The sequence below is a fragment of the Dermacentor albipictus genome, chromosome 1 (genome assembly GCF_038994185.2).
Source record: "Dermacentor albipictus isolate Rhodes 1998 colony chromosome 1, USDA_Dalb.pri_finalv2, whole genome shotgun sequence".
In the NCBI taxonomy this organism is placed as follows: Eukaryota; Metazoa; Arthropoda; class Arachnida; order Ixodida; family Ixodidae; genus Dermacentor; species Dermacentor albipictus.
Genome location: NC_091821.1, coordinates 512,907,429 through 512,927,905, shown reverse-complemented (window position 1 = coordinate 512,927,905; position 20,477 = coordinate 512,907,429). Strand labels below are relative to the sequence as shown.

Sequence of the window (20,477 nt, the reverse complement as noted above, 5' to 3'; positions counted from 1 at the left end):
TGGGAATGTGCCGCACTACAATGATGAAAAAGTTCCCCTAAATTTCTCCAATGCTGAGCTGGATTGAACCCATGTCACAAGGGTTCCTCAAGAATGGCAGCCCGATGCTTTAGCAGCTTGCACCACAAATGAACTAGGTATGTGCTGCTTTTCAAGGAACGCCTTTCACGCAAATGCTTCAGTGAGCTGCACCATGAACGCACTGCGTATGTGCCGCTCTTCAACAAACCTCTCGTCAACTTGAGTCACCGAGCATGTGCCACTGAGTGTGGGGAGGGAACAATGCTCAATGTTTGCAGGCACCAGTATCGGAGGCCACCCGCAGACTTCTCTGCAGTGCCATTGGATAGCGCAACGTGCCCAGAGAGAAGCAGGAGAGACGAACTCAGTTGCCACACGACGTGTTTCTCAACGTTCGCATGCACCGCATGCACCGGCACGCCACGTATTTAGGAAGCCATATGAAGGCATTATGGTGACTGCTAGATGGAGTGGAGTGTTCTTAGGGAACTACCATAGAGGAGTAGATGCCTACTACGTATAACTCACTTCGACAGTGGCAATATGTTGTGTCACTATATTAATTCAATACTCATGCATCCCCATCGACAGTCATTGTGACATGGGTTATGGCACAATTTTTTTTTTCAAGGGTACGTTATAACCGTTTGAGAGAAAAAAAAAAAATTATACATATTTGGGTTCAACTGTACTTTCAATGACGTTTTGAGAGCGTTTGATTTTTTAAATGCAGAAAGTTTCATGCTAAATATTTAAATTTTGTGTGCTAAGCGCACCATTTGCTTGCAGCACCCTTCTGGTGGCGTCATCACAAAAGTGACCATAGGCCTCCCATTGCACTTGCTGTGTGGATGACACACTGCCCCATTCCAGTACACTCCAGTAACTCCTCTGTGTGAACTGCCTCTGAGGCCTATCCCCTCCCCGCTCCTCTGCCTGCTCTGATTACTCGCCTTACGTGTAGTTGTGGATATCTGTAGTGTTACAGCAAACAGCTGTAGATGCTGCATTTGGCACCAACCCTTTCTGTCACATCCTCCTCATTTCTACCATGTTTAGAAAATGCTGCTAGTTGGCACCGTACTCACATGTCATCGTTGCCGTCTCACAGCTAATTAATAAATATGGACAGTATGGGCAGTTTATGACATGGATGATGCCATAAAAAATTATAGGATGTGGCAATGAAATGATAACACTAATATCAGTGCACAGTTAGACTTCCATAAAACCAAATTGATAAAGTCGAGAATTAGCTTCATTATATAAAAATTTCATTATACTGACATTCAACGTTTTATGCAAATCAGTACAGCTGCCAATAGTTTTTACTTACACGGAAGAGGCCACAAAATTATCCGACTTATAGGGCAATAGAAAAAGCAATTTGTTGAATTTGAAAGTTGGCAACAAAAGATACAGTTTCATGCAGTGTACCTAAATGATATCTTCACATTGGTGGTAGAAAAACAAAGCCAGCTACACTTTTGCATCCACAGCACCCCTGCGGCTGATAGTGTCACCCGCAGTGGGACAACACTATTGTAAAAGAGCCGGGGGATCAGAGAGCAAATGCTTTGTCTGCCTCTCACTCCAACAAGTCTCTGAAACTTGAGATTACGTAACCTCCAGCACTAAATGTACAGCGGGACAACAGACACAATGCCACGCCATCTCTTTGCATGCGAGAGCTGCCTATGCACCCGGCCATGTTCGACAGCTGGGTGTAGATGCGCTATAAAAAAAGGAGAGCTGCATCCACCCTCCTTTCTGTTATGACCGTGAGCGAGCTCCCCTCCCTCCTTTCCACTCATGCCATGTGGGAAGGCATCAGGCCACCTCCTCCTCACATCACCCTTGCACGCTCTCACTCGCACCTACAGCACAGGGTGCACTGGACGCAACAGCATCTCATCGCACTTGCGGACTTTACACCGAACACCATGCTGCAGCACATTGGCGCTCAGAACGCAATTCAAGATATGTGTTCACAACAAGTTGCTTATCATTCAATTGTTTCACCATCTTCGTCCATGGAAATTTCTATTTATTGTCTCCGTATTCCTTTGAGAAGGCAGTAAAATTTTTTTTATATTGAAATCATGTATAAATACACTTCGCTATATTGAGGTTCTAAATGCATGGTGTACTATGTACAAAAAGTTATAAAAATTTAAATACTTCTTGATATCGAGGCTTTCATTATATTGAAGTGTGTTATATCAAAGTTCGTTATATCGAGCTTTAACTGTACATATGACAAAATGAAACACAATTGCATCATATTGCAGCACTGCAGTTGCTGCCAGAAAGTTGTGCAAACTCCACAGCATCCATGATAAAAACGACATACAGAGTGAAGGACAAGGACAGCGAGAGACAACATACACTGCACTGTCACGATGTCATCTCTCGCAGTCCTTGTCCTTCGCACTGTACGTCGTTTTTATCATGAATTGCCGACTAGCCCAAGTAACCACCCTAGTCCACAGAATCCTTTCGCACTGACACATGCTTTGGTCAATGAGTGAGTGTCTCATTGCCCAAGAAATGAGAAAGCTACTCACAGGCAGCTGAACAAAAAGCAGCTCCACCAGGGACAGCAGGCAGTGCTGGCTTGCAGTGCACTTGGTTGCAATCAGGCACAGCTGGTCAGCTGCACACTGACGTATGGACCTGCACAGCACACATCTCTGCACTGCAGCGGTGTCTGCTATGCACTTTGCTACACTGGCACCATTTCGAGGTGGACCACTACTAGGATTCAGTGTTGCTGTGCTATTTCTATTATTTCCCACAAATTGGTCAGATTTTTTATAGTTCTTATGTCAACTAGAAGACTTTACTTTTTGTAAATATGTTGTTCCAAAGGAACCTTCAGCAGCTATTTTAGACGATTACAGGTAAATCACAGCGCATTGTAAACAAGGGATGACAGAAAAAGACACAGACAAGCAACCTGCATGTCTGCTGTCATTTCTTGTCTACAGTGCACCGTGATTTACCTATTAGGGCGGAAGCCTTATATGCTCCACGAAGCAAAATATCTGGCGTCTGTCTGGCTACTCATGGTACCAAAACCCATGTGACCAAATGATGACGTCACATTCCCGGCACTGGACCTGCTGCAGCTCGTACTGCAAAATCCCACGGTGAAGTAAAGTGAATAAAGGTGAATTAATTAAGGTGGATTAAAGTAGATTAAGGTGGATTAAGGCTGGTATAAATTAGGGCAAGCTGAATTAAGGTGTATTAAAGTTGGTATAAATTAGATCCAAGTAAACTAAAGTGGATTAATGTTGGGACAAATCAGAGCAAGGTGGAGTTTTAATTTAAGGTGATACCTTAGACAAGCATTCACGATTTTGCCTTGAAATAATGTAAGGATATTTAAGTGAATGTCAACTTTATTGCTGTGAGAGCAACTAGCCTGAATTTACCTTTTAGTATTTTGGGTGCATAATTTTTTGTGTCTAATTCATGCCTTTTTATTTCAGTGGCATTTGGTTTATAATTTTTTTTTATACTGAAACATGTTGAACTATTGCTGCAGATCCTGCTGCTCATGTTGAAGACTGGGCGACCTGGTGTGGCACACTTGCCGATGGAAAGCACAGTGATTCACACAACACAAAGCCAAAAAAAAAAACCTTTTCAACATAGTGCGCAATACAAATGAAAACAAAGACTGTTCATCTTGCGACATGCTTGTGAAGTTATGTTCATGTTGAGAATTGAGAGTTTGTGCTTTGATGTTACATTTTATATGTGGCAGGACGTTGTTTAGCACTCCGTTGACTTGATTTTGAGACTTTTTCACTCGCTCTTTTTCCCCATCGAACTCGTGCTGATTTTTTAGGTTTGTGTGACCCTAAATTTTTTGGATCGAAGCAAAGTCGAAGCGCATAGTAATTAGGGGAAAATAATTTCCAAGTGAATAGTTCAAATTGTTGTGGGACTTACAAAAACCTTGGCACAAGCACCAAATGTAGGCGAATCGTTCTTTACTTACAAAAAAGGAAAGAGGTTCATCTCACGGTGTTGTGCTCCAGTCTACTTTAATATTTGGTGATGACTGAGGCCATGGGAGCATATATATAAAAAAAAAAAAAAACCTTCACTGCATGGCGCAGGCAGTTTATCCCATGCTGTTTATTCATCTTCTGTGAGAGTGCAGATGAACTTGTTAGGCACGCTCGCGCAATCCTCAGTCTAGCTTGTGCACGTGACATGGGGCCCATTTGGGCACAGTCACGCCATGGCCATGGCCATTTCTCCGGATGTCGGCCACCATAGTTGTGGCTTAGTGCCACGTTGATGCAGATCTATTCACAGAGTCAATACAGCTCTAGCAAAGGTGTACGGCAACTACAAATAATTTGTTTGATTAACATGTGAACAATATTTGAAAATATCAGAAATTCGCACAAGCCTAGCATATTTTCTTTTTCTTGTGCATCAATCAATCTGTGATGGAAATTGACAGCCATATGTAACAAGTGTTTTGTTTAGGGATACCGCCCATGTTTTGTTTTTTTCTTGTATTGTACACTGTTTGAAAAGTTTCTTTTCTTTCTTTTATTAGTTTAGGCAACTTCCTTGAAAAGGGGATATTGTGTTGACTAAAGTTACACGTTGGGCTTGTTGGTATATCGTGGTGGAGGCAAAAGGCGCAGTGCATCAGAAACAGGACAAAAGAAGAACACAGACAACATGCACGTTTGGCACTAACTTTCAACGAGTATTTATTGCGGGATCACAGCATACATATATACCCTTCTCCCACATCCATTAGAACACGTGCTCCGAGCAACCTGATAGTGTCTCTCAAGGCAGAATGGGAAATCTGTGTTAAAGAATAAATTCCACCTCTTTTAGTGATAATGAGATGGATGGTTTGCTGATACAAGATCCACTGAAGGTGGTGATGTGATATGCTTCAATGATGAGCCTGGTCATCTCGTTAAGCCTTTTTCCTAGGATCACTGTATCTTTAAAGAGAGGCCGGCAGGGGCATCTTTTGCAATGATGTGCAAGAAAACCATTGACCTGCTCTTTGTTTAGATTGCTATTATGCTCTCTTAGCCTGTCATTAAAGGGACACTAAAGAGAAGAATGATTTCTTCTGCATAAATAAATTACTTTTCTACGACACTGAAAGCACCACTCTTACCACAATAAGACGTTTGGTAAGCCAGGAAAGGCGCAAGAATGAAGAACAAAAGATGGGTGGTGACGCCTCCTTGAAATTTTCATACCTGGTCGCTGTGACGTCATGGATTTTGATGGTATCTCCTAGGGCCTGCTTACTTATATAGCGGTACAGATTGACTACATTGTGTTCTAAAGGAATCAGATGTTAAACATAGCAAGTTCCGGCAAGCTTTACTCATGTTGAATTCCAATGGCGGAGTCGGAGCAGCCGACGGACTCCACGAGCGAGCACTCGACTCTGGCGCAGAGCAACCCCTCCAGATCCGCGAGTGGAACATAACCTGCGCCGGCGGAGCAAGGCAGAAGTGGAAGTTCTATCACCGAGTTACCCAGGATACCTTGCGTGTTGTCATTTCCTTCCGCTGTTTGCTCCCAGCACCGCCGCACCGGTTACTTGCCTCTTCAGCGCCGTTAACCTGTTGTTTATTTAAAACTGCAGAATGGATATCTCGCCAAACGTGCAGCAGCTTTTGCTTCCTCGCGAGTCGTGACTGGTGGCGCCTCCCAGCAGAAAAACGTGGTAAAGGAAATACGTCAGGCAGAGTTCCGGCCCACTCCGCCGATTTTGGCAGAGCAGCTTTTTCTGCTCCACGGAGTGACTCCCGCTTTGAATACCCTCCGACTCTCTCACTGGAACACCTTACTCCCGCCCTCACTCTGCCATTGGAACAAACTTGCTCTGAAACGAGCAGAAAAACTTGCTCCGACTCCGCCATTGGAATTCAACATCAGCTAATGCGGCCCTAATGCAAAAACATACTTTGGAATCCCTGATGTCACAATAACTTACCTGCGTCTGGGTTTCGGTGGAAAATTCAAATACTGATACTTCGACCTTCATTTTCTCATCTAATAATCAAAGCGAAAGGGCTGGCTGCTGTACTGGAAGGGCCGAGAGGCATAGCCGAACGCTTGAGGGCGACAGCGGAAATATCAGGCGACGTGTCCGGGAGTGCAAGAATAACAGATGGGACGATTGTCAGGTGTTCTCCAAGGATTAGCTCTTGGTGCAATCCAAGATGCAGCATGGGCTTCCGGTGGCACCGGTTGGAACTGGGTCGAGACAGATGCTGGCGGAGGCCTGTGCACTGCCTGCACATAGGTGAGAGGCATGGCGGCAGGCTGCACCGCCAGCGCACAGTCGAGATTCGCGGCTGCAGGTGGTGTGCGGAAGGGACAACTTGAGCGACCTCTTCGGAAATGAGGGTGCCGAGCGTGTTTGGAAGACGGGAGGTGGGCTCCTGAGTGAAGGGGACTAAGGAAAGTTGGCGGGCAAATTCCTCACGCACGAAGTCTTTGACCCGCCGAAAGAATGAGGATAGGTCGTACATGCTGTCAAGGCTCGCCAACAAGTCATTGCTTCTCGTAGCACGCCGAGTTGAAGCGCGGTGCTTCCTTAACTCATCATAACTTTGGCATAGGCTGACGACTTCAGAAACGGTGTGCGGATTCCTGGCTAGGAGCATCTGGAATGAGCCGTCATCAATGGCTTTCAAACTATGGTGAATTCGCTCAGCTTTGGGCATGGCAGCGTTGACCCGCTTACAAAGGTCCATGACGTCTTCAATGTAGCTTGTGAACGTTTCTGCCATCTGCTGTGCTAGGCCACTCTAGCGCTGTTCAGCGCGCAGCTTGCGAACAGCGGCTCAGCCGAACACTTTCGTAAAGGTTGTCTTGAAAACTGACCATGTGGGTACGTCACTTTCGTGGTTGTGAAACCAGAGTTGGGCAACACCAGCCAGACAAAAGGTGACGTGGGTTAACTTCACTGGGTCATCCCACTTGTGCACGCTCATCAGTTCGTATGACGCGAACCAGCCTTCTATGTCTTCGTCGTCTGCACCGCTGAAGATCTTGGGGTCCCGTTGTCGTGGAACGCCGGTGTAGGCGATGGACTGTGGCGTCGACGCCGTTTGGGATGAGCTGTCGGTCATGGCGGGCGGTAGCGTTCTTGATTGAAGCTCCAGGGTTTGAAGCGACGGGTTTGAATCCCAGCACCTGGGAGTCAAACCTGTCGTTTTTTTTTGCTAGATGTTTTTTATGGTTCTTAACGCCTTTATTATTTACATTGTACAGATTTCACTCATGCTTGAACTTTTTTGTCCCTCCCTATGTAATGCCCTAACGGGCCCTTAGGGTACTCAAACAAATAAATAAATAAATAAATAAAATTGAGAAGAGGTTTATTTGCGCCTCCTTATGCAGAAGCACAGCGACATGGAACGGTGAGACAGCCCGAAGCACTGTCCAAAAGACACCAGCAATCAACAGCACGAGCCGAGCTGCGCATTGGCGATGCGGGTGTGCCCCGAGACGCGTCTTCTTCACAAAACTATTATCTTGAAATGACTGCCTGCAGGGTTCTGAAACAATGCTTTATTAGTCCAAATTAATTTATTGTTTCGCTTTAGTGTCCCTTTAAGAGGAAGCTTTAGCTCGGGGGCTCCTATCAAAATACACGTAAAAGGAGAATTCGTTTTTCTCGGCAACCACTGTACCAAATTTGACGAGGTATGTTGCATGTAAAAGGCAAACTTAAAATCTAGTGACTGTTGGTTTTGAATTTTTTAGTTAGGACGTAAACTTTTGATGAAAAATTGGCAAAAATCGAAAATTTTCAAAGAACGAAACTACAGTATCAAGTTTACAACTCTGTGACTCAACAACGAAAAATGATACTACAATTCTGTGAATTTCATCTAATAGTACATCTAAAGCGGACAAAATTGATATGTTACACATGAGTATAAAAAAATTCAGTAATATGGAAATATATCTTTTGCAGAACCCTTGTCAACAATGTAACAAATTCATGTAAGATGTAAAATGACATTTCGAACTTGTCCGCTTTCAATGATCTAATGGATGCCATTTACACAACCATGATAGTATCTGTTATTGATGCAGAGCTATGAATTTGTAAACTTCGTGCTTCTATTTTTTTCGAACTGTCGGATATTTGAAAATTTTTTAAACAAAATTCAAGCCCTAAATTGAAATTCCGCTTCCACCAGTCACTCGAATTTAACTTTTCTGTCACATGCAAATTGCTTTTGCAACAACAAATTGCTTTTGCAACAAAACGCTTTTGCGTTTTACATGTATTTGAATAGGCTGCATTGGAGTTGGGCCCGAGCTAAAGCTTCCTCTTAAGGCATCGTCTGGTCAGGCCAATGTAGCAAGCTCCGCAGGTTGTAGGTATCTGGTAGACACCTGTTATACACCCTACAAGCTTATTCAAGTGATTTTTTTTTGCAGGTTGTCTTCTTTGTACTTACTGGAGTGGTCTTTCTACATAGACTACTTAATTTGTTAGGTGCTGGAAACGCCACAGGGATATTATCGCGTAGTGCCTTTTTCTTGAGTTGATGCGACAATCCATGCATGTACGGTATGACTGCTACGCTATTCTTCTCTGTGCTGGGGCACAATGGTAAGGAAACTTTTCATTGAAGTTGCTTCAGTAATCCCTCAGCTGCCAATACGATGATGTGGCTAGGGTATCCAGAGTCACAAAGGCGTTTCACTTGTTCTGTGAAGCTTACATTGATTAGATGCTGGCACGATTTCTTTAGAGCATTGATTAAGAACATCTTTCAATGCCTCTAATTGACCTGCTTAAAGTGGAACGAAATGAGAGAAACGGTTTGCGAGCGTGCGGATGATAACACCAGCATATTTGATGGTCATTTACAATAATCGGTAGGTCTAAAAACCGTATGGCACCGTCACTAGGTAACTCAAAGGTAATCTCAAGCGGCCTAATAGGCTTTTGTACAGCGCATAGTGCACTGTCACATTCCTGCTCAAGGTATTGGTACATGTACTTACAATCAAGGATGACGTGAGGTTTCGATGTTGGCGTTATGAGGTTTCAAAATGAAGCAGGAATTTCTGTGGCTAACTTTTTAGAACCTTTAGGCTTTTATTTGTCGTCTACCTTTGTGACTTGGAATGGCGTACCGCACCTGCAGAAAAATGAAAGGTGCATCGGTTCATACCTTACCCCAGTCTTAAGTAATCTACATCTAGGCATGTTAGGCAGATGCTTAAAGATGAAAGTTTGAAAGATACAAATTTTCTTAAAGTATTTCGATATGTTACGATTTCCTGCTTGTCCTTGATCGAAAGTACCAAGATCTTGAGCAGGAATGTGACAGTGTACTATATGTTGTATGAGAGTGTCTTAGGCTGCTTGAGATTACCTTTGAGTTACCTAGTGACCGGCTCTATACGGTTTTTCGACCTACAGGTTATTGTGAATGACCATCAAATATGCTGGAGCTTGCTACATCGGCCAGGTGGGACGATGCCTTATTGATAGGCTAAGAGAGCATAACAGCAACCTAAACAAAGAGCAGGTCAATGGTTTTCTTGCACAGCATTGCAAAAGATACCCCTGCCGGCCTCTATTTAAAGATACTGTGATCCTACGGACTACGGTAGGTGGCACTGACGCAATAATTAACTCCAGAAGAAAAGAAAGAGGCAAGATTGCAGGGGGCGGGGGGGAGCGGCAGGACCAGTGCACCATGCTGGACCCACACTTGGTGTAGTTGCTGAGGGGGCCTTGGACAAAGCCTACCAGAAGCACTAGCCACAGGGTCTATCTTGTCTCTGGGTTAAGGTCTACAAGAGGTAGTGCCGGCCTCTGAGGCTGGCGAGATAAATGTGGGCAAGGTCTGCACCTGGTATCGCAGCCGTGTGCCAAGCAGTAAGAAGCATGCTACTGCTGCCCTTCAAACATAATGTTGGAAATTGTAAGCCGTTTCCAGTTTCAGAACATTGTGCGCTGCGGATGCTTTGTTTTTACTTTGGTCTTATCCTCGAGGTTTACATGCTGTGTTAAGCTTTTTTATATCATTTTATTACCTTTAATACTTCATAAGGGGTGTTAAACATGTATACACAAGAAAAGACAGGTGTTAGGTTGAAATGCAAGTTTGAACGGTTTCCAGAAATTCTGAACGACATTTGATGGCAGTGACATTGAATGGTAGGTTGTTTCAGTTTTTGGCAGTCCAAGGAAAAAATGAAGCTTGACAAGTGACAGTTCGTGTTTGGGGAGGAGAAACTTGAGGAGTTCATAGCTGGTGCGATGTGACATGTGAAGGTGATGGTGTGATGTAAGGTGGGCGGCTTAGCGAGCTGTAATAAAATCTGGGATAAAGAAATTAAATGTGTTATACTCATCTCGTTCTTTCCTAGCTTGTGCGAGATTGTTTGTTGAGGTGCACATCTCAAGTATTCTTTCTCTTCTATCGAGCAAGTGTGACCAATGTTTCAATCATTACACAACCTCTCTGTGTGTATCTGCCTCTTGTTTTCTGTAACGTGAATCATGTGCTTTGCATCAACAAGTATTTTGGCCTTCAAAACTGTTTGTGAATCCAACACATAAATTGACAAAGCTTTAGATAATCAATCTAGCAAAGGCACTGCACTATTTATTCATGTGATAGTCAAACAAAAATAGAATGAGACTTTATAACATGACAAGGGTACAGCGCTCCTGAAAAAATACGCAAAACGACGACAAGGTATATTCCACCCTGCATTACTACTATAGTAATTTATACCGCATATATCTTATAACTTGCCTACCACAGTGCCCACAGTGGTCACAGTACGAAGACTGCGAGGAACCAGGCCAGGGCTCTTTCCACCAACACCAATGCCCTTTCTGCTTCTCACTTTCCTTGCAGCGCGACTTAACAGAAAAGAAATACTTGTGCGGCAGGCTGACGCACGACGTTGACCTCACATAGCTCCTTGCATCAGAGTGCATTTAGGTTAGCAACTATGCGCTAGCGTACCTTTCACTCATCCTTTCCTGTAAAAAGTGATTTCTGTAAAATATAACAAGAAAACTACTTACCCCCGAATGCAGAGATCTAACTTGGATCGATCTTGGACTTGACGAAGTCGCCCCAAAGCAAGAGGCGGACTTCAAAATGCCCAAGTCGGCTTTCGCGTTTCATAGACGGTCAAGCTGACTTGCTTCGTCAAGTCAAGACTGAGCTTCAATGCAAAAGCAGGTTGCTCGTCTGTGTTCGAGGTTAACAATAAATTTATTAGCGTAAGGCACGTTGTACAGCAAAAAAGTATGTATCTTTCCAAATTTCTATCAGGGCATAAGTGCTGAAGTATAGTTTGCGTAAATTTATTCCATCTGGCTACGTCCGCCGCTGTGATGGGCAATGTTGCTTGCGGAAAGCGCGCGTTCCCGGCGGGTTTAAGTGGTCTTCAAGTTTCGGTGTTTTGGCGCACTTTTTGAGTGGCAGGTTTCACCGTTTTTTAAAGTCGCCGCTACACTTTTAGGCGACAGTGTATTTGAGTGCAAATCAATTTTATCGTCACATTTATTTTGGTTTTAGCTTATCTTTAACTCAGAGGTCTTGTTACGTGTTTGTATAACTGGCCGTAGAGAAGCGAACGAAATGGTTGGTTCGTATGGCGGTCTTTAAACGGCTTTTGTTCTCGACTGCCGCAAGGTGTTCATGCGCCGTCTGGGCCGGCAACCGGATACAAGAGGCCGAGACGAGGCATACGGTCGGTTTCTGAGGGAGCTCGCACGTCCCTTTTCGCCTATAGGCATTCCAGGAGGAAAGTGACGGCTTTTGTTCTGCTCGGGCTAGGTGACCCTTTGAAGAAAAGACCAACCTATTCGAACGCACTAGGCCGGAGTCACAAATAAGAAAAAAATCTGCAACATGTGCTGTGAACGAAGAGTACTGAGCGCCGTAGAGTCCCCTGCCCGGACCTATATGGGTGACAACACTTGATAAAAAACAAAATAAGTAAATAAAATGACACGTGCAGACGATTTGTCTGCTTCGCATGGAGGGTTTGTCGAGAACAACGTGAGGGAGAGTGAGGCACAGTCGTAGACATCGCAAATTGGCAGTGCGTGTCGTCTGCTAGGAAAGTGTCGTCTGTTAGGAAAACAAATTGTGGGGCTCGCGCGATGGCCGCGCCGCATTTGGTACGAAATTGCTGTTCTGTCAACAGGCTTTGACGCTGAAATGCCGCACTCACGTACGGTCTCCTCCCAAGAAAATGCACCGCAACGCAAGACGGCACCCCGTTTTACAGATGACGAAAAGAGCCTGCTGACGACACTCGTGAACGACTACAAGCATATTGTGGAATGCAAGAAAACTGTGTCGCGTCGTTGACCAAGAAGAATCAGACATGGAAAGAAATGGCATAACATTATAATGCCAACCACGGGATTACGCGGCGCGATCACCTGCAACTGAAAAAGTGTTGGACCAACCTGAAGCAAAAGCGGAAAGAGGAAGCTGCGAAAGAAAAGGGAAAGCGCCACAAAACTGGTAAGCGCACATGTGCTGCATGACTGACTTATTTGAGCTACTTTTTATTATGTTAATGCGCATGTTTCGTACTCGGTGGATGAGTGCGTGACAGTTCGGCATGCTGAGCGTAAATACGGTCGTGAGCGCTAATAACTGGTGATGGCATGTGTAGTCACAGGAGATGAGAAAATACGCTCGCAATCAATCTTTCCGCGACTGCGGGAAGCGCACCAGCATCGGGCGCGGGTGCTTCGCGATGAGCAGAGTCACCTTTCAAACTGCGCTGCACACTGTTGACTGAGGAATGCGGACCGGACCTTTGGTGACTGTTTGAAACGTGCCAGCGTTGTAAAACATCACAACCATCAGCAACTGCAGCATGGGAGGCACACAGGCGGTCCTCTGTTGTCCCCGCTTACCCGGATACATAGCGAGAAGTTGCACGGCGTTCTTCGTGAATCTGTAGCGACCGAGGAATTGTTCGTCGTCGAACAGCTCCATCGGATTTCTTCGGTCACGTAGGGTGGGTCGCGCAATTTTCGGCAAGGGCTGCGCCTCTGAAAATGCTGTATCCATGGTGTGGCAAGCAAACTCGAAAGCAGCTAACCTCCGCGCGACGTCCGTTCGGGAGGCTGCCATGTTGGAATAACACACGAAGTCAGTTTCAAGCTAGCCCGGGAGCAGACTTGAAACTTGAGGGGACTTCGACGCAGCCAAGTCGTTCGCAAGTCGTCCGCAAGATCAAGCACGATTTACGACGCGCGGCGAAGCTGTCTTGAGACTGCCAGAAGTCAAGTTCGAGCCAAGTTAGATCTCTGCATTCGGGGGTTAAATTTCACAGATACATTTCCATGAAACATGGTCTGTGGTGGTTCCCTTTCTTATTCACCAAGGGAAGTCCAAACTTGTTCACTCTGCTAGCAATTCTCGCTTATTTGTTATCGTTTGCTTAGCACTCAGTCACATTCTGCATAGGAGATGGAAAGAGAGCATTTTTGCACCACAACATATTGACACGTCTACTTGTTTATCTTTCCCCGGTGACCACTTTTCACTGGCCAACAAATGTTAAACGTTATCGCTCAGTGCAGGACGTGCCTGCATGTATAGGAAGTTTCTCGAATGTTACCGATGGTTCTATCTGTTATGTTGTCACCGAAGCTTCTGTAATCTGATTGTATGAGCGATGCGAATAATGTGATACTTTCCAGAAACCACGCGGGCACCAGCAATTGCTCTAGAACCTTCGTTGACTGATGTATAAAAGCCGACGCGCTTGTCCCGCAGACCAAATTTTCGTTGATCGCCGACTGTGTTAGCCCCTTTCGTTGAGCTTTGAGTGTAGCTTGTTTTTCTCGGCACAGGTTCGCACAATAAAGCTAGTTCCACCATTCACAATTTTGTTACTGTGTCCTTGACCGTCACTACCACATGATGTCTGGTAGAGATGCTTTGCGTTGATGTACTGGACGCCCCCATCAAGCCATGATCCAAGCCCGCACCACGAAGACAACACCAGCATGGTGCCGGGGCATCAAGCAAGCCGCAGGCTACAACACCTGCCCCCAGAGTACAGACCTGAGAAGACCAGGAAGTGCATGGCCACGACAGCAGCCAAGATGACAACTCTAGTTCCACCTAAACCGATCGTGTTGCAGCAGCCCAGGGAACCACCGGCCTTCCACGAATTGTCATTTGTAAGACCCAGAAAGCTGGCTGGAAATGTATGAAAGAGTCACTACCTTCAAAAACTGGAATTACGATGACAAGCTGCACCATGCTTACTTCTTTCTGCTTGTAAGACGCCGCCAGGACGTGGTTTGAGAACCGCAAGTTCACCCTGACAACATGGGACCTCTTTCGCAGCAGTTTCTTGAACACCTTTGAGAGTGTCATCTGCAAAGAGAGGGCTGAGGCGATACCGGAATCCCGTGTGCGGCTCCTAAACGAGAGCATCGCGGTATACAACAGAAGAGATGACCTGCCTGTGCTGCCCCGCCGACCTGGACGTGTTTGAGAAGAAGCAAGAGCTTTTAGTTCTACTGACCCGCAACCCACCAAAGACTGTAGCTGAGTTTTCGACCGAGGCAACGATGATTGAGAAAACTGTTGAAATGCATACTAGGTAGTACAACCGCCGCTTGATGCCAGACAATGCAGACCTTCAAGCACTCTGCTCAAATGATTTGCGGGAGATGATAAAGGCAGTTATGCGAAAAGAACTGCGGAAGTTGTTCCCAGCATCGCAGCCCCAAGTTAATTTGATTGTCGACGTTGCCCGAAAGGAAATTCAGCGGTCACTAGAAGTACCAGAACTTCCGGTGTCCCCGCAACCCTAGCCAGAAGAACGTTCCAGCGCGTGATGGACATGTTAGCAATTCTTAGATGATGCCGCTGTATTCGCTGGGAATTTCGATGATCACCTTAGGTGACTTGGGACAGTGCTAGAGACTATAAGGTCATCAGGGTTCACTGTGTAGCTGTAAAAGTACTGCTTCTTTTACGACAAGCTCCTGTTCTTGGGCCACATCATCAGCAAATCTGGAGTACGCCCTGATCCACAAAAGATATCTGCCATCGCTAACTTCCCACAGCCCACGGACAAGAAAGGAGTGAGTAGATTCCTTTGCTTGTGTGCCTATTACAGGCGCTTTGTCAAGAACTTTTCATGCATCGCCGAGCCATTAACCTTTCTTACGTCGATTTCAAATGGCAAGCGCTGCAAGCCGAAGCCTTCCAAGAACTTAAACAGCACCTGCAGTCACCACCAGTGCTCGCTTACTTCGACGAACACCTTGAAACCGAAATCCACCCCGACACAAGTAGCTTAGGCCTCGGCACTGTCCTAGTCCAAAGGAAAGACGGATATGAAAGGGTTATTGCTTACACTAGCCAGTCGCTGTTGAAAGCGGAAGCCAATTACTCAATGACGGAAAAAGAATGCAGTGCTATTGTTTGGATTACGACGAAATTCCGTCCTTACCTCTATGGCCGGCCCTTCAAAGTTGTAAGCAACCACTGTGCCTTGTGCTGGGTGGTAAATTTAAAGGACCGATCAGGATGCCTCGCATGATGGAGTCCGAGACTCCAGGAATTTCACAACACTGTCGTCTAGAAGTCGGGACGGAAGCACTCTGATGCCAACTGCCTGTCACGCGGCACCATTGACCTGCTGCCGCAACACGAGGATGACAACGCCTTCCTCTTTGCCAACTTTTTCAGGTTGTGCGCAACCCTGTGAATGTAGGGCACCACTTCCGGCTTTCTTGTTCGTATAAGCTGCCCGAGGCATTTTTCGACCCCTCAGTTTCTGAAGGAAAGTCTCGGACACAGCTGTCAAAATCGAATGAGGGAAGCAAGCCACCTGTAGGCGCTCAATCTGTCAACTGAAGCTATCCAGAGCCAAGTGTGCACAAGACTTCACCAGCACTGACTCAAGACATTGTGTTGCGATTGCTCGTTTTATCACCTTACTATGTGCTGAATTCATCGGTAAGAGTTCTTTACGAGCTCACAGAGAGTATTTCCAGCAAATGTGGAGCCCACTAAAAACATGTTAACATCTAAACACTGCAAGGTGTCATTGTCAGAAAGTTCATGAGTAAAGACTGAGCCTTTTCCATGCAGCCTAAAGAGACTTAAAATTTCATAAACGACAGAGGTACTCGTCTAGAAATTATTAGTGTTTAAAATCACAAGAAAGTCAGCTACACATCTAAAAACATGTAGTTGCTTCTCGGTGTCTAAAAGGTTATTCAAGTCGCAATCAACGGAAGCTAAAACAATATTACAACAATATTGTTACGTGGGAGGGGGTGATAACTGATGCAGAAGTGCAGAGTTCCATCCTTCTTCACTAAGACGACAAGAGACGCCCACGGGCTTTTCAACGGCTGGATATTGTCGTGCAGCATTTCATCGACTTGTTGCCTTATATCCTCTCGTTCTTGTGTGGAGACTCAGTAAGGGCTCTGGCGGAGTAGTCGAGCAGATTCTTAGGTTATTATGCAATGCTCTGCAATTGGTGTTCGCCGAATCCTCGATGACGAAAAGCCGTTTTTGTATCCTTGGAGAAGACCTTCGAGCTGTTATTCCTTACTCATGGGGAGGCTTGGATTTATGTCAAAGACTAGTTCGAGAACTATGGTCATTGCGGTAGATGCGACAAAATCTGAGAGGACATATGCACTGCTCGTTTGCACAATTTCCTTGACGTATGCGATTGTCATGCCCTTGTTGACGTGCTTGAACTTCTGGCTGAAGTTGGCCAGCATCACTTTTGCCTTTCCTCCATGCAGTCACGCAATCCCTCTTGCAGCGCAAATTTCATGGTCTAGCAGTAGATGTTGGTCACCCTCGATGACACCTTCTACGTTGGCAAGTGTTTTGGTGCCGACAAAAATTGCAGTGCTGGAGGGAGGCGGAATGCTCGATCTTCAATCACACTCGAGGCATAGGACTACGAGAGCTCTTTGGTGGTATTACTTGATCTTCAGATAGCGTTATCAACTGAACTTCAGGGTCAATGATTGTGCCGTGTTGGTTCAGGAAGTCCCTGCCAAGTATGAAGTCTCGTGAACACTGTTGGAGGATAACGAAGGTGGCACGATAGGGCTCATGGACGGTAATTCTTGCTGTGCAGAGTCCATTCAGCATTATTGGTGTCCTCCTGTGGTCCGAATTTGAGGGCTTTCCCATATAGTCTTAACTTCCTTCAACTGGGTGGTGATGGGTCCACCCATGATGGAGTAGGTGGCTCCTGTGTCCGCTAAAGCGGTGACTGCGCGACTGTTGAGAAGCATGTCAAGGTCGGTTGTTCTTTGTTGTGCGTAGTAGTTTGGTCTTGGCATCGGATCACGGCATCTGTTGTGTTCACCTGTGGCTGGAACATCACATCATCAGGTCTTCATTCATCAGGTCTTGATTATTCAGTGTATTGTTTGCATCTAGGCTTCGCCGGGATGGCGGCATCTCGTTGATGCGTGGTCGAGACAGTCTTTTCAGTGTCTTCATCATCAGTGGAGGATGTTCATCAGTTCGATGAACAGCAACCATACCTTGATGTGTTGCTGCTTTTAGTTTTCGGAATATGGGCTTGTAGGCTGACCCTGGGGTAGGCCAGCGTAGAGTCGGCACTGCAGCTTGGTGATGGCGAACAGGATGGTTGTCGAGGGCTCCATTGAGTGGTGGCAAGGTAGTCGGCGACATTACAAGGACATTCACCTTGCTGTGGGCATGAAGCATTGACGGCGAACCCTCGCAGTCCCATTTCACCATATGGACACCGGCGGCAGCCATGGCCTACTTCTCAACAGTGATCGCAGAGTGGGTGGTGATCAGGGGCGCGCCAAACATCAGTCTTCCTTGGAATGCTGTTCGAGGTGGCGGGTTGGCATGCTGGCGACGACAGCGGTAGACAACATAACTGCGGCGTTGCCGGGCTCTGGCATGGGTGCAGAGGGGCAATGTGATGGCAGGGTACGGCGGCTTAGGTACTCCAAGTGACTGGTCGATCTCCTCACGTGCAACATCGGCAACAGAAACCACTTGGGGCTGCGATGAAGGGAACAACTTGCACATTTCTTTGCATGCAATGGCTCTGATGGTCCCTCGGACTTCATCGAAGTCTAGTGCCTTAGTTTCACTCTTCGGCGAATGCACTTGGTGGTTGTATTGCTGGGTAAGCATTTCCAGTGTCTTCTCGATGGACGTGGCTTCCGTTAATGATTTGGCGACGGTCTTGGGTGGATTGCAAATCAATCCTTCGAAAAGGTCTTGCTTCACACCATGCATCAGGAAGCGAATTTTTTTGCCCTCAGACATGTCTGGGTCGGCGGGGCAGAATGAGCTGATCATTTCTGTGTAGATAGCAATGTTTTCATTTGGGTGTTGCAGATGGGATTCCAGTATCACTTCAGCTCACTTCTTGTGGACGGGGCTCACTTAGGTCTTCAAAAGGGCGCTGTGAGACAGGTCCCACATTGTGAGGATGGACTCATGATTCTCAAACCACATCCTGGCGGAGTCTTCCAAGCAGAAGTAAACATGGTGTGGCTTGTTGTAGGAGTTGCAGTTAGTGAACGCAACCCTTTCGTGTGTTTCCAGCCATTTTTCTGGGTCTTCAAAGGGTGATCCGTGGAAGGTCGGTGGCTCACTGGGTTGTTGCACAGCACGATGGTGGATGCTGGGGCTGCCAATGGGGTAGTTGAGTTGGCCACAATCTTCTTGGTCGTCTCAGGTAGAAGTCCGTGCTCCGGTCGCAAGTTTTGTAGCCTGCAGCTTGCGCAATGGTCCGAGAGAAGTCGGTGCAATCATTGGGTTGCAGGCTTGGATCGCATCCAGTTCATGTACTCACAAGCACCTCCACTGGCTGTCACGTAGTAATGACAGGGAGGAACACAGCAGCAAAACTGTAAATAACTAACTTTTTACTGCGCAAACCCGTGCTCACCATTACTGCGCAAACCTGTGCTTACCAAGGCAAGTTACACTTAAAGATCAACGAAAGCGGCTAACACATTCGGCGATCGGTGAAAATCTGATCTGCCGGTCAAGCTTGGCGGCTTTTATATACTGACACGAAATAAGTTTGCTCGTGATGACACGGGACCCTTAAGGCGAGAACGACTAAGTTCGTGATTGCGCGCGTGCTCTTCGAGGACCAGCCATCGCTAAAGGCAGATGTTTTTTAGCCAATCTGTCGGTGGTAAACTGTTTTAGTTGTAATAGCTGGGTAACATTTCTGGTGGACGTGCGGGGTACGGTCGATGTTAAGATCTCCGGAGCATACCCCAGACCTAAGCCCGGTGAGTACAGGGCTGAGTTTAGCCCTGTGCACGTACGTGCCAGCCAACGTCTCCAGAGACTCCAGCCACAGCACGATCTGCTACCCGAACGAACTAGAATGACGAACCAACCACCTCCTGCCACTCCTGCAGCATCGCATGTATTCGTCAATCACATCCAAACGCCGAATCGGTTCCATGGAAGTGCTTCAGAGGACGCCGACGTCTGGCTTGACCATTTTGACCGGGTTGCCAACCTCAACGACTGGAACCACAAGTGTAAGCTACGCTACGTGTACTTCGCTCTTGAGGATTCCGCAAAAACATGGTTTGAGAATGACAAGGTAACACTGACGTCATGGGAAGAATTTCGTAGGCAGTTCCTCAATGCCTTCGCCAGGGCATACAGGAAGGAGAGGGCGGAGTTAGCGTTGGAGGCAAGAATTCAAGGCCCGAATGAGCGAGTGACGGCATACGTAGAAGACATGAATTGGCTTTTCAGACGTGCGGACCCTTCTATGACTGAAACAAAGAAGGTGCGTCATCTCATGCGCGGCGTCAAAGAGGAAATCTTTGCTGGCCTCATTTGAAATCCGCCGATGACACTTGCAGAGTTCCATGACGAAGCCACTGATATGGAAAAGGCCCTTCAACAGCGGGCCAGGCAAAACAACCGCGACGCCATGCTTTCAAGGGAGCTCTCTGCCGTTACCCTCGGTAATGTCGTTGGCGCCTTTCGAGAACTCGTCAGGGCTGTCGTCAAGGAGGAACTGCAGAAGATGCAAACGACCACTGCCCCTGTGGGGCAACTTTCCATTGCAGATATGGTGCGCGCCGAGGTCCGACAGGCCATCCATATTCCTGGACAGTATGAGACACCACAGCAGGGACCGCACGCCAAAATGAGTTACGCTGAAGCAGTACGCCGTCCCCCACCCTCAAGTGCGTGCAGCATGGTACACCCCACTCAACAAATGGATGTAAGCTTCAGGCCACCTCGCAGCCCACCGCACATCGCCGAAGCAAGGACTAGGAAGAGCGATGTCTGGCGCACCACAGACTACAAGCCCCTTTGTTTTCATTGTGGCGAGGCTGGACACATCTACAGAATGTGTGTTTATCGTCATGTGGGGCTCCG

The 20,477-nt window shown here is 46.5% G+C and overlaps 1 protein-coding gene across 7 annotated transcripts in view; it reads right to left on the bottom strand.

Moving 5' to 3' along the window:
- The window catches only part of faf (ubiquitin carboxyl-terminal hydrolase-like faf), a 758,782-nt gene that overhangs the window by 171,004 nt on the left and 567,301 nt on the right, over positions 1–20,477 (bottom strand). For all 7 annotated transcript variants that reach the window (XM_065437146.1, XM_065437151.1, XM_070532615.1 and 4 more), the window contains one exon: positions 2,589–2,697. In XM_065437146.1, the coding sequence (XP_065293218.1) occupies positions 2,589–2,697 (109 nt within the window). The remainder of the gene's footprint in view (positions 1–2,588; positions 2,698–20,477) is intronic.